The 15,042-nt window shown below is 45.3% G+C and overlaps 1 protein-coding gene across 4 annotated transcripts in view; it reads left to right on the top strand.

Annotated features, from left to right (window-relative positions):
- ATP6V1A (ATPase H+ transporting V1 subunit A) overlaps window positions 1-9,953 on the top strand; it is a 44,261-nt gene extending 34,308 nt beyond the window's left edge. For 3 of the 4 annotated variants that reach the window (XM_032773613.2, XM_032773615.2, XM_032773614.2), the window contains exons 13-15: window positions 3,429-3,523; window positions 6,210-6,381; window positions 7,802-9,953. In XM_032773613.2, the coding sequence (XP_032629504.1) occupies window positions 3,429-3,523; window positions 6,210-6,381; window positions 7,802-7,894 (360 nt within the window). In that variant the 3' untranslated portion in view covers window positions 7,895-9,953. The remainder of the gene's footprint in view (window positions 1-3,428; window positions 3,524-6,209; window positions 6,382-7,801) is intronic. The other variant, XR_004372763.2, reaches the window with a different exon arrangement.
- Window positions 9,954-15,042: the final 5,089 nt, after the last annotated feature.

Below are 15,042 nucleotides of genomic sequence, written 5' to 3'. Positions count from 1 at the left end.
ATAGACTATAGACACTATCCATGGGTAGATGGGGCTAGTGTTAGCCAGAGTGTGTGGATATTGATGTGCAGGCACTGGGACCTGGAGGGAAGGTAATAAGAGTTTAAGACCATAAGAATGGCCATACTGGGTCAGACCAGTGGTTTATCTAGCCCAGTATCCTGTCTTCTGACAGTGGCTGTTGCCAGATGCTTCAGACAGAAGTTTTTCTGAAAAACAGTAGATTGTCTGTCTGCCACTAGCTGTAGTTAATTTAGTCTTTTCTACTGCTCTGGCATTGGAACCAAAAAGCAGCCCTCGGAGTAGTCTAGAAATAGGAGAAATCCCCACGCCAGCAGCCCATGAGTAAACTCTCTTGCAAAACAACTCTGCAGCCAACTGCAGTGCCCTTCTTGTTTGTTAAGGGAAATGCTCTGGATGCAGTGAACCTGACCTGATACTTGTTTCCTCTATCTTTTTGAACTAGCCCTGAAGGCTCAGTCTCTAATTTAATAAACGTTGAAAAGTTTCACTGGTATTTCTTTCAGTGCCCCGTCCTCTGGTGAAATGCCAGTTCACAGCCATGCAACAGTACAGTATCCTGAGGCCCCTTCTCCTGCACCACCATGACAAGGGCTATTTTCAAAGCACTGCACTGACACGCTAAATTCTGTGGTCAAAGTACAGGCCTGGAGAGTGGGTTGCATTTAAATTTTGTCCCGTTACAGAGTTTAACTCAAAACAGTGGCAGGACGATACAAAGAATTAGAGACGAGTGTTGTCTGGTCTCTGCAAAGTGGCTGTGTAGTCATCATGCCTAGTGTTAGAGACCTATTAACTGGTGTGTGTCGTGACCTCCCATTCTACAGGCTGCTTTCAGTTTCTCAGTGTACCTCAGCATTTCGGGGTAGAAAGCTAAACCTAGCCAGAGAATCTGCTGTAGAGGAAAGGTGTCATCAGAGTCCCAGTGAAAACTGACTTTTTGTTTCAACCGATATAGATGCTATAAAAACTGTAGCTCACATGTGCATAGTACACATGAGCCAAGCCAGCCTCCATGTATTAACTTTAATTGGAAGAAATTGGGGGAGGAAAGTAATGGACAGGAAGAATGGTGGGCAGGCCCTTTCTGGGGCTGCTGGAGCCTGAGCTCTAAGCTCTGCTTCTCTGTGTCCTGGGAAAGAAGAAAATGTGTGCGGGAGGTGCCAACTTCTACTTTGTGATGTATGAAGGTCCAAGATGTGTGTTCCAGATTTTTTTTTTGCTTGATTTGACCTTAGCTATATTGGTTTCTAGACAAAATAGTACAATCCCTGTAGTATGGATGCATTTATGCTTGACTGACGGTGCTTATATCTGTATGTCTCATTCACCTTACAGAAATCCAGGCCTCTAATAAATCTCTTCTCCCAAGGGTTTTTCATGTGTTGGAGTTAAATGTTGGCAAAAGCAAACCGCTTTAAGCAGTGTGGGGGATTAGGAAAAGCAGTTTCTTCTTCCCTCAGACTTCACTTCTGTGGCTTCTCTGTCTACCTACCAATTCTTCACTCTCCAGGCAAAGTGATGACCACAGTTTGAATTTCTGATGTGAAAAGAGCAGGAAAAAAATGGAAAAAACCTAAACAACTCACCCATTCAGGGCTTGCCTACACGCTGCAAAAAGGCACAAACCCAATTCTTGCCTGTGCCAGATTTAAAACAGAGCATGGAACACTGCTGGGTGGCCTCCTTCTGACTGAAGCTGTCCTTTCTCCTGGTCCCTTGCATCCATGTCAGCAGCTCTCCAAGGTTCAAGACTTTGCTTCTGTCCCCATCCAGTTCCACAATTTGTGACTCACCTAGCTTTAAACCTGGAACTGCGCTCTGGTAAAACTGTAATGCTTCCATTGTGTGTGTCAGAGCTACATGTCCATTTTTATTTGTTTAAAATTGGATGGGCTGGCAGACCTGGAAGTAAGAGATTTATTGAATGAGTGTTTCTCTGTAACCTTACATTATTCAGTGGGACATGCTAAATTGTGCACATGCACTATTTCACTTTGGCTGCTCTTCTGCTCTCTAGCCAAATGACCTAGAAGAACAGTGAATGTGGTTTGGATTCTTCTGTTTGTTCTGGGAGTAAAACAGGACGTTCCGAAACAAAAACAGGAACACTGAGGTTGCAGAGTGAAATGTTGAAGTCAGGAGATGCCAACATTAAGGTAGCCCTTGCAATCTTAACTCCTGCCCCATTCTGGGCATGCATGACTGTAGTCTTCGGTTACAAGACCACAGCTCAGGTTGTGCTTGGTGGGTGAGGCAAGGCAGCACTCACTACCAGATAAGATTAAAATTGTTTCTTTATTGTTAAAATGGAAGCAGTTTAACTTGTTGTGGGTGCAGCCCTGCTCTTTGCTGTGGTTATAACAGGTTATTTTGGAAAGTATCATACTCCTGCTTCATTCACTAAGCACTATTCAGCCTGCATATTGAATAAGGCTGAGGTCCTGTGAAAATAGCCCATGGTCACGGACTGAGACTGCTGTAGTGCATCCACACAAGGGGTAATTTAGGTCATGTGTTTGTCTTCAACTTTGGCATTTCTTTTTTTGAGTGCTTAAACATGCTACTTGGGCAGTATTTTAATTATCTTTTATATTGTAATTTCCTGTGGTGCCTCTCACATGGCTCTCTGAAAGCACTTCCCAAACATTCAAGCCTCCATCACCCCGTTCAGAGGATAAAATTGAGGCAAAGATGAAGTGACCGACAGTGCAAAATAATAGCTCAGGAGGAGGGGGATAGATGGCTCTGCACAACATGCTATTAAGAATTTTCTTATTGCTGACTTCATTTGGCACACTGGGGAAAAGCAACTACTGGCTTCAGGGATTAGCAGCAGCCTCTTAGCGGAAGACTTCTTCTTTTATTTTTTGATGGTCTGAAATATCATTGTTTTACTGAAAATACCCTCAGCAGCACTGTTGGAGTTTGGTTTTCCTTGTGTGGACATGCTGGAGCGAGGAAGGGAAGGCAGAAGTGCTGGCTCCCTGATCTGCTGCAAGCTTACATTACAGCTGCCTCTTAGCAAGCATTGTCTAGTGCCTGCTGCTCTGCGGGCAAGCAATTAACATCGAGGGAATCTCTCACTTAACTCATTACTTAGCATCTGCAGGAATCCCAGCATAGACTGGAAACTTAACAGTTCTGTTTAATGCTGCTTGTAATCTACTGGTGGCTGATTGAATGATTGGCTTTATCAGTGAATGGGAAATATGCAAAAAACCAAATCTGTATTTATAGTGATCTGAAAGGATGGGGGGGGGGAGACAAGCCACATGCCTGTAGATGAAGGTGATGGTGTAAACAAGTAACTGGCATTATGGGCCTTAGAAGAGTTAGGGAGCTAACACCCAGCAGTCCCGTACACAGAACTTGGCACCAAACTAAATTTGGACTTTGCCTTCTAGGCTTCCTTGGCAGAAACAGATAAAATTACCCTGGAGGTTGCCAAACTGATCAAAGATGACTTCCTGCAGCAGAATGGCTACAGCCCGTATGACAGGTGAGGGCCAAGAGGCTGTGTGCTCCTCGTTCATTCTTCCGTGTATTGTTTCATAGAATCTTAAGGTTGGAAGCGACCTCAGAAGGCCATCTAGTCCAACCCCCTGCTCAAAGCAGGACCAATCCCCTGACAGAATTTTACCCCCGTTCCCTAAATGGCCTCTTCAAGGATTGAACTCATAACCTTGGATTTAGCAGGCCAATGCTCAAGCCACTGAGCTATCCCTCTCCCCCCCATTTTCAGATGGAAATCCTATTTGGGAATAGGATCCAGTTTGATGTGGCAACCAGGACCTGTTTTCAAGGTGATCTGAGAGCTGCTCATAGGAAAATGCAGCCTGTGATGGTCCATCTAGGCCAGGGGTTCTCAGACTTTTGTAGTGGTGACCCCTTTCATACAGCAAGCCTCTGAGTGCGATTTTCCCCCCGCCTCATACATTAAAAACTTTTTTATGTATTTAACACCATTATAAATGCTGGAGGCAAAGTGGGATTTGGGGTGTAGGCTGACAGTTCCCGACCCCCCATGTAATCCCCTCAGGAGGTTGTGAGGTTTCCTGACCCCTAGTTTGAGAACTCCTCGTCTAGGCCATTGGCTCCATGTTGTCAGGGAGGCACAATATGCAGACCCCTTCTGGCCCAATGGCAGGGTCTTGGCTATATTGATACAGTTTCCCCAGCACTCCTGTCCATTGAAATGAGCACTGCTAATAAACCAGTGCTATGAACCAGCCCCTTGCCTGAATAAACAAACTCCCTCTGGAAAGGAAGAAGAGGATCATTTAGTCTGAACTGGTATTTTCCCCCCCATCTCCAATAAGAATCTTTCTTTGTTCCAATAGGCCCCAGTGATACTCAGGAGTGTCACAAGAATCTGGTTCAAGCTACTTACTCTCCACTATCACTGCATGACTCTAGCCCATCTACAACTCTTAACTTCCTCTTACAGCCCCTACTCAGCCTGGTGCTCCACTCAATCTTCCCTCTCAATGGCTTCTCTTCTCTACTTTGTACCCTGTTTCCATGCTGTCCCTTGTGTCTGGAATAGCCTTCCATGGAGTTCTTCAGCCTTCCCTCCCCTCCCCAAACTCCAGACCCATCTGTGCTGTGAAGCATTCCCCCTCCAATGGCAACTTGCTTGTGGTGCTCTATTGTAGCTGCTTGTGCCTTTAGACCAAGTTTTGGGAAGGGATTCTGTTTGCTATGCTCACCTGTTGTACAGTACAATGCACTGCATAAATAACATGGCATTTCTGTGGTATCTGTCAAGACCACCAGTTGCTTTGCCTGGTTTCTCAGTTTTGAGTGGATGGCATCAGCCCTAGGGGCACTCCCTGTGCCACCAGGCCATGCTAGGAAACACACTGGAGCTGCCATCATTCCTCCAAACAGATGGGTAGTGGGAAGGGAAACACTCAGAAATGCACTGTATCCAAATGGAGTCAGCCACAATAATGGAGATGATGTGACTTGATCCTGTGGTGTCAATATGTGGTGATAATGTGTCACTACAGCTTGGAATTGTAATGCAAGGATCACACCATCATGCCAGGCCACTATTTTAAGATTTCAAGTCTGCTTGTGGCTGAAATTGAAGATCCGTTGCCACTGGGTCAGACTTTTGAAAAAGTTTTCAGCCTGTAATAGGTAGTTTATACCACTTGGCAGCGAGTGTATCAAGGGTTTTGTGATGTAGCTTTATGGGCTGAAATAGGCCAGCACTCATACTTCCCCCCACCAAGGGAATCCAGCCTCTGTGAGAGGGTTATGTTAGTCATGAAGGCACCAGAGCTTTAATTTCATTAAAGATCTTCTCAACTGCTCTATAGCCTGGGAAAGTCATTAGTTCAGGGGTCAGCAACCTACGGCACGTGTGCCAAACATGGCATGCGAGCCCATTTTGAGTGGCACGCAGCTACCTGCTGCGGTCCCAGCCCCACTCAGCCCCCGCACCCACCACTCTCCCCTGCAGGGGCAGGAGGCAGAAGCTTGGTTCTGCAGCAGCCAAGCTTCCTCCTCCCCCGCTTCTTCCCCCAGCGTGGTGCTTTCCTGCCCTGCCCCCTCTCCGTCCCTGCTGTGAGCCGCTCAGGGCAGGGAGCTGGGAGCACCTCTATGAGCCAAGCACCCCAGCCCTCTGCCCTGACCCCCCCCACCCTCATACCTCTGCCCTGACCCCCTACACACTCAGCCTTCTGCCCTGCATCCCCACAACCCTATCCCTCTGCCCTGACCCCCCTCCAAACACCTGGCCCTCTGTCCTGACTCTTGACCCCCCACACACACCCAGCCTTCTGCCCTACACCCCAGCCCTCTTCTCCCTCCCGCGCCCCCCCCCCCCCAGTCTGGGGTCCTGACCACAAGCTCTGCTCAGCCCGCTGTCGGCCTAGTTGAACAGAGCCACAGACCAGCAGCGGGCTGAGCAGGCTGGCAGCACGAGATCAACGTTTTCATTTAATTTTAAATGATGCTTCTTAAACATTTTGAAAACCTTGTTTACTTTTACTTACAATAGTTTAGTTATATAATATAGACTTATGGAAAGAGACCTTCTAAGAACATTAAAATGTATTACCGCCATGCGAAACCTTAAATTAGAGTGAATAAACGAAGACTCGGCATAGCACTTCTGAAAGGTTGCTGACCCCTGCATTAGTTGTTCATATTAGGTTCTATCTTGTTTCCATCAGGTTCTGCCCTTTTTATAAGACAGTGGGCATGCTTTCCAACATGATTGCATTCTACGACATGGCGCGCCGAGCTGTAGAGACTACAGCTCAGAGTGACAACAAGATCACATGGTCCATCATCCGAGAAAATATGTCTGAAATTCTCCAGAGACTCGTTTCCATGAAATTCAAGGTATGTCTGTGGGCAACAGGGTGTTGGCTCCCTGGCTTCTCTGTATGGCTACCTGCTGCATTGGAATAGGGATATTGACACTCCTTTGCTAAGGAGACAAAGTCCTATGGAAGCCTTCAGTGCATCTACAAAGCCGTTATCCTGGGTTGCCTGTAAACACTTTTCTTACATGAGAAGAAATGGTTCCAAAAACTGAGACACTTGCTCTACTTTCTTTGATTGATCTAAAATGCCTGTCTGTTTATGACTCTCAGCCTAAGCTGCAATCAAGTACATGGCCCTGGTTCTTTCAGCTGAGAACTGCCTTAGTGGATGAGCACAGAGAAAGCAGCCGTGTTAATGGGGTCACACCCAACCAAATGGCCTTGGGCACTGTTAAGTGGCTTAGGTCCAAAATTAGACAGTATTGTATTTTAAGTGTCTGACAAGAAATGTGTTCATGACTCATTAAAAACATTTTTCAAGTAAACATTCAATAAATGATGGGCATTGTCCACACAACACACCATCCAATCTGGAATGCAAAAGAAGCATCCATGAATGTAAAAGTACCACCTTGTGAAAAGGAATCTGGTACAAGAGGCACAAACTGTTCTATTAGCATTTACATGGCCCACATCCCACAATATGACATGAGCTTTAAAGAGAAATGTTGAGGGAATAGATTAAAAAGTATGATCCATCTGTCTAGACACATCTGTGGCCTTCCTCACACTAATATTTTGGAGTGTGCAGTACTAAGGGAGAGGAGAGGTGAAGAACCAGCAGATCAGGTTATCTGAGCCTGTCCATTAAATGGCTTCTCTGGAGTTGTGGCCTTACAGCCTGTCTTTAGTGGCAGTGTAGCTGCAAGTTCCATTTCTTGCTACAAATGGAGGGTGGCTGGGGCCTTAGGAGAATTCTGTGATATAAAGTGAAGGTGTTGTGACATGTTCTTGCAGACCTGTACTAGCTCAATTTCAGTGGAAAGGATTTTGTTTGGAATCTGGCCTCTGCGCAACGAGGAAGATGAATCTTACAACGTACTTGATTTTTATGCCATTTGGCTCTGGCTAGAGGGGCAATGGCATTTAATCATTGTAACATGTGTATCACATGGCATCACTGCCAGTATGAGCATTACCTCAATCCTTTTAAACCTAGTTTTCATCTGAGAAGTTTCTACAAACAATAGATCCAATTTCCTAGATAATAGCTAGGAAAACTCTCCATTATCCTATTAATTGTGTGGTATGTGGGAGAGACATAAACCCAACTGTCATTTAAAGAGGCTATAAACATCCATGTCCTCTAGAGCGTAGCGAGCAGATATATGCCCAGAGGTCAGGAAGGAGTTAAGCCAATGGTAAAGGATTGTCAGACTGTATGAGGGAGCAAATGGTTTTTCAAGACTAACTTTTTTCACTTGCTGTGTTTTCAGGACCCAGTGAAAGATGGCGAGGCGAATATCAAGGCAGACTATGCTCAGCTCTTCGAGGACATGCAGAATGCATTCCGTAGCCTGGAAGACTAGGCTTTGCCCCCATTCCAATGATCCCTTTCAGTTTAAATTTCTCATCTCAGCCCCTCTGCTTCCCTACTGTGCAAGACTGAAATGAGAGAACCTGAGTTTAACAGTCCTACATGTCCTACTTCATACTCAGTAGGTCTTTATAAAACATTCCCCTTAGTTTGTTTGGCCTCACTGTGTGTCTGAAATGGTGAGTGGAGTTAGTGTGAATGGGCCTCAGAGAAAGTGAGGAACTGCAACTGTAAACTTGTAAGGATGGGGATTCTCCCCCTGACCCTTCCACTCCCAAATAGATGTGATCTCTTAACAGCCCGGCTTTTGCTTCTTGGGGGAAGTAAACCAAATAAATTGTGGTGGCAGAGGAGGTGAGACTCTTAGTGCAGTGATATGGAACATTCTGAGGTGGTGATGTTAAGGGCGTACAGGCCTAGCTTTTAGCCAGTGACTATCATGCAAAGAATGGGCATTTCCCCTGTTTTGAAATAAGATTTATTCTATTTTTCCAATAATGAGCTGCTACTACCAATATACAGTGTATTCTTTGGTACAGTTCCCCTTCTAAACCTCCAGTTGAGCCTGTATTAAAGCAAGTGTATTACAACGCAGTAGGTGTGGAACTCTGCAAGGTGTTAACTAAGAGGAGAAACGTGAAAGCAGCCATCAGTCTGAATTTGAGAAGTAGCATTTATTTTCCTACCTAATATTTAAATAGGACTGTTGAACTACACTTTAATTAAAAATCAAAGCCATACCTGCTCAACTATCAGCAAAATTTTATCCCCTTGCTTCCCACTTCCAACAGAAAATGGAAATGGCATGACACTCCACTGCTTCAGTGTAGCTACTTTGTACTACAGGACAAGACAAGCTATGGTGATCCCATTTGTACAGAGCAGGAATCCCATCCTGCCTCAGTGGCATGCTGCATGCCATAACATTTGCCTTCTAGTACAATGTTGAGGTCACCACATGCTTCCAAAACTTTCCCTTAAGATACTGAATTTGATTTTTGTCTGTCCAGTTGTGGTATGCACGGTCCTTTTTAGAGGGAATGTTCAGTGCTAAACTTTCTTGGTGGAAGGTTCATTGTGATCCCAAGAGGAGCTGTGACTTTCTTTTTTGCACTGCACTCTGGAGGTGTTTGGTGTCTTCAAAGCATTCAGAGCTACTACTTCTTGGACTTGTTTAATAATGGCAGAGCTGATATGTGATGAGGACTAATACAGAGCAATCTTTTGCCATTAACCTGCTGAAGCCAGAACTTACCATATTGCTTCACAATGGGAGAAATTAATAAGGGAGTTGGCAACCTTTTTGATCTTGTGTTTCAGGAGGAATTAAACACTTTTGCGGGGGGGGGGAACACAACATTAATCCCAGACGTATTCCAGCTCATGCCTTTCAGCTGTCATTCAGATTTGAACAGCAATGGACCAATTTCTACTGCTTCCTGTGTTATGCCAACTCACTGTCTGGCATGGAGCCCAGCTGAAACTTTAAAAGGCTCTTCAAATATTAACCTCTTCGATCTCTCAAAATAAACAAAAATATTCAACCTAGTGCTCTGGTGGTGAATGGCTGACAGTTCACAATTCATTTAATTTCAGTGTATGCTGCCTATTAAGCATGGTCATGTATAAATGAGTAGTCACTATACAAGCCCTTACCAGAATCCTCATTGTTCATACCTATCACAGGTGTACTGTGTTTGTAGCATTCCATGCTAGGACAGATGTTCTATTTCTCTAAATTAAGAGGATGTTATAAACTTTACATGTCTAAGATAATGCAGCTGTAATATTTATTGTGCTGTACATGGCCCTAAAGTGTGACCAGTTCAAAGTTGCATATATATATTTTTGTTTTGTCTTGTCTGTTTTCAGTGTTGAAATTCTGATGTTTCACTGTGTTGCTACAAATTTTTCCTCCACACATGTGGAAGGAATGAAAGGATGGGTAAAAGAACAGATCAACACCTGCTCTTCCTCATATTTCATAATGGATGTTGCTGAAAGTCGTGCAAAACTGTTCAAGTCAATGAGAATAAAGTGGATTTAAAGTATTTGTGGCCTCTTCCTATTCATGGTCGATAGATCCTCCCTGCAAAATCAAAACAACTTCTAGGAAGTGAGAGAACATACTACAAATGAAATCTGAGCAAACTGTATACTACTCCCTCACACTAATGCTTTCAGAATCACTTTAGGTTTTAAAGCTGTCTTTCAGAAAGGAAAAGCATCCTGTTGCAAGAAAATGAATGTAAAACTGGACAAGACAATTCTAATCTAGTATCACCTACTGCTCTAAGAGCAAGAAAGACCTAGCATTCTAGAAACACTTTGAATCTTATGTGATTAAAGGTATTTATGATACTAAAAAAATCCATTTAAATTTCTAACATTTAAAACCAGGAAGTGAAAAAGCTTATTCAGGAATTTTTAGGCTTGCCCTAGCAGATCAATGCTTGAAATTTCAAGTTAGTTTTAACTACTCATTACAAAAGAACCCAACTGTCAGTCTTGCTTCTCTTCAATTCATAGTCTCAAGAATGTCTGTGCGAATGGCTACTTACTTTTGCTCCATCCAGTTCCCCCAGGAAGGCATGAGGACCCCCCTCCTAAAACTGCCTTGGCAGACCTAGTTGAACTTCCTCCCAAGCATCTAGCTCTTTCCGTTAGAAAAGTGAATCAGTGCAAATCTAATGGCTAAAGGTGAAAGGTTATCTCTGTATTTTCCTAAAGATAAGACATAACTAGTGACCTTTATGGCTACCAGAGTTGGCCTTTTAGCATCTGAAACCCATAGTGCCAGGTTAAGAGGCTGTTCCCTGTGCTATTAGTCACATCATGTACCTTTCTGCCTTTATTTCTATAGCTATGAAATGGATTAATAAGCCATGCACATTGATCAGCAGACCTGTCTTATTTGGACAATTGATCCCTTCTTAAACAGTAAAATGTGCTGGGTCCACACATAACAAACTGGGCTCTACTTCTGCAGCCCATCCCTTCTCACCTTTCCCAACCCTCATACTATGGAGGCAGTTGTTGGGGCTCTATATTAATAAGCTTTGCACTTAAGGCAGGAAGATTCAGCACGGCTGAAGAATACCATACCTATAACAACTGAACAGTTTGAGAATTTACATGTAAAGCCATTAGCTAGTATAGGAGTAAAAATTAGTTTATAACGGATCCTTCAAGAAATTATTTGACTTATCTCACATCTCTCAGTTCAGACATCCCTACAAAGGGGTAGATGAATCTTGTAGACCTGGAGCAATGAATAATTTTTGAAAAATGGGATTATTTTTCCTTCAGACACTGAAATGACATCTCCCAAAAAAACTGTTCCTTCAAAAATGGCAGCCATCTCCTGTTTGTATTAGTGCAGGACCTGAGACCAGGACTTTGTTGTGCTGTCCCCCAGAGCTTACAATTTTGCAAGGGAATGAGGCCACTAGCTACTCTTCACAAAGATAGTCCTACCACCATCCACCTGTTCCTCTCTCCATCCTGACAACACTGGGCCATCTTCTCAAAGGGCAGCTTGGCATCACTTACAGTACAGGCAGAGGCAATGGCCCTCTGCTAAGGACAGCCTTTAGATAGCCATTTTGAGAAGATCTTAAAAGTGAGGGCAAATATGGGCTCCCTCCCATTGAACTGTGGGTGATGGTGGATATTGAAAGATGGCAATTTATATCTGACAGCCTTGTGCAAATAGCTACTGAAAGAGAAACTTACAAAGAATGACAGACCTTTAAGCAGTCATTGGAGCAGGGGGAAGGGAGCCTGGGTCTGCCATAGGGGTGCCCTAACCAGTAAGCTGTAGATCTGTGATCCCCTAATCGTGGGGCATGTCCCATCAGGGGGCACAGCAGGCCTAGGCCTGCCCCCTCAGAGGGCAGGGAGGGAGCACCTCCCAGCCCAACTCTGCCCTCAGTTCTGCCCCAGTCCCAGACACTAAAAGGCCAGTTATCTGCAGTAACTGGCCTCTGCCACCAGTAGGTGGGAAGAGCAGCAGCTGCTGCTGGCAGCTAGGGGAGCACTCAGGAATGGCTCCAGCAAGAGAGGTAGCAGCAGCTCCCCCCTCCTGCTCCAAGTGCAATTGCTCCTCCCATCTCCCCCATTCATCCCCCCACCCCCAGAGTGCAGCTTCTCCATCCTACCCTTCCACCCCAAGAGCACAGTTCCCACCCTGCCCCACCCACCCCTCACCCTGGCTCCCAGGGGAGTGCAACTGGGTAAGGAGGAGCACAACTGAAAAAGTTTGAGGAGCACTCGTGTAGAGCAATTCTCACGCTCTTCTGGCTTGATGTTCTACAGTGGAACCGTTTCAAGGGGAAAGACTAAAGGAGACCCACAACAGAATATCCCATAGGCCAGTAGTTATCCCACAGCACCTTCCCCCCCCCCCCCGAGGATTTGAACAGGGGTCTCCCACCTTTTTCCCCCCATCAGGCAGATGGGGGAAGTGAATCTGGGTCTCCCAGATGAGTGCATTAACCACTAGCAAAAAGTTAAGGGAGTATTGGAATGATTATGCAGGGTACAACTAAGACGCTAATGTAATCATAAAGTCTTTTAAGTCTAAAGGCCTAATAGTATTTTATACAATTTTTCTGAACATGCCTAAATAGCAGCAATTTAATACATCCAAACACTAACAAAACATTTATAAGCATTTGATCAAGATACTCACAAACACGCCAAACCCAGGAGTGCTTAGACCCATATTGGTCAGCTTCGACATGGCCAGGCAGGTATTGGCAAAGCACTCTTTAACCATTACTTTTTATACCCTTTAACAAACAAGTGCTGTCAGTGCCAATTACTGACTTCAGTTAAAACCAATTTCAGACCAACTTCTAGTCTTAATTCAGATAAGATTTACAACCTCCTTTCTTTCTAAGGCCTTTCCTCCCTCATTCCTCCCCACTTTTTTGCTGACTAACAGTTTTTCCTTTGCACCTGGGTTCATATAGGCTTTAACACTGGCATGTGGGTTGGGAAGGGCCATGTTGGCTCATTTTAAAACATTCTTTTTGTCTTATTTAAAACCATCTGCAATCACGCTCATCGATTATAGGTCTTCTTTTTAGAAATATTCCATTATCTCATTCTTTGAAGCAGACTTCCTCCCTACTTTATTCCTTCTGACCGTAACTCATTTATTTTCAAGGCCTTTCCTTCTACTTGGTAGCAGGGCCTATCTATATACATATATGTATATAAGTGTGTGTATATATATCTATACACACATACACACCCCTCAATCAAATGTAAGCTAACCCATATTCTTTAATTTCATACCCTCCAGAGATATATCACCACCACCTACAAGGAACAGCTTAGGTGCCTAGTCCACCTGACACCAGAAGGGGTCCCAGCTATAGATCACAAGCAGAGATGGGTAACTAATTCAATGAGAGGAGTGGGGCAGGTCTTAGGACACACCCCTCTCCTCAGCATCCCCTGTTGACCAGTTTAGGTAGCTCCCCACCTAGAATCCACAAAAGCCAGCATGATATTTGCAGAAATCCATCTCTCTCCATTCATTGCCTAGGCACCTAACTCTGGCTTTGTGGATCCCAACGTTGTTCCAGGGACTTTCTAGGTGCCTAAAAGTTAGGCATTACGTTCCTTTGTGAATCTGGCCCTCCAACCTCAAAAAAGCAAGAGAAGTTGTCTTTCAGCAGAGTCATGTGTTACAAGGACTCATCTCCTTTAGTAGTAGCCCACAGTAAACTTTATTCTCAGTACAGCGCAGACGTCAGAATTGGAAATTACAGATGGTAAAGCTCTGTTAGATTATCCCGCCTCTCTCGGAGACTGAAGCATTACAGGAAGGAAGACAACAGACTCTCCCTCAGGGCCGGATTAACTTTTTGTGGGCCCCGCACTAAACATATTTGTGGGCCCATGTGGTTGTGATGGGCCCCTTCCAAGTGTGGGCCCGGCCTGACAGCACCATTGATGCCATTGTAAATGTAGTATTGCCAGGATAGGGATGAAAACATTTATTCAAAAACAAAATAAGATATTTGAAGCTACACTGAGACCTCCACTCAGCCTATAGAGAACAAACTGGGCTAACAGCAATGTACCCAGAATACCACTGAATTTGGTTTGTGTGCGAGGAGGTTGTTTGTTAGTTTTGTCTTTTTTCTTTAAACACTCAGGGCCTGCTTGGGGCCCTGAACACAAGTGCTTAATTAGCACACGAGTCATATTAAGCCTGGATGTAACAGCCAGTGATGTCGCACTTGCATCTCCCCACCACCACCTCCTCAACCCCAAAGCTGTGTTTTGTGAATACATTTTTTGAAAGCTGCATTTTCTACTTTGGTACAATAATGTTTACAAAACTTTGGGGAGGAGTGTGGGGAGGAAAATTGCTGGTGCCCATCTTTTGCAGCGAGAAAGAACCACAGAGAAAACACACACTTTACCACAAAGGCTACCACAATCCAGTCTCCAGCTCTTACCCCAATCTTCACACCTGGGCTCTCCCCCATCCCTCCTACTGTCCCCATCCCACACAACTAACCTGCTAACAAAGGCTCTCTTCAATCTCCCTGCTACTGCCCACCACCACACACATTTTCACCCCAGGGCTGTTACCTCCCTCTTCTACTACCACCCCACACACACTGAGCCAACCCCCACCTTCAACCCAGACTCTCCCCTCCCTCCACCCCGTCGCACCAACCCCACCTTAACACCCTGCTTCTCCTACCCACCCCCCAGAGTCACCGCCAGCTCCCCCATCGCACCCCACCTTGCCCCACAACTGCCCCTTCCCCAAAAACCGGGTTGCACCCCCTCCCCTCCCCAGAGTGCAGGGGGGCAGTTTCTGGGCATTCCCACTGGCAGGGGGCATGGCAGCCAGCACTGACAAGCCCCGCTGTCACTCCGCCGCCTGCTCCCAGGTACCACGGACAACCACCCCCCACCCTGATGTGCAGGGCTGAGACAGTGCCCAGGAGCCCCAGGGCATCATGTTCACTGGGGGGCTGCCCCCAGCTCCTCACCACCCCAGGAGAGTGAGACTCAGGGGTGGGGGGAGCCAGAAGCTCTAAGAGGGAGGGGAATGAAGCGGGATTAGCCCCAGGAACCCAGTCCCTGCACCAGACCATTTCCTTGCTT

This window comes from Chelonoidis abingdonii, chromosome 1, assembly GCF_003597395.2.
Source record: "Chelonoidis abingdonii isolate Lonesome George chromosome 1, CheloAbing_2.0, whole genome shotgun sequence".
Lineage (NCBI taxonomy): Eukaryota > Metazoa > Chordata > Testudines > Testudinidae > Chelonoidis > Chelonoidis abingdonii.
This window is presented reverse-complemented; position numbering and strand designations above follow the sequence as displayed.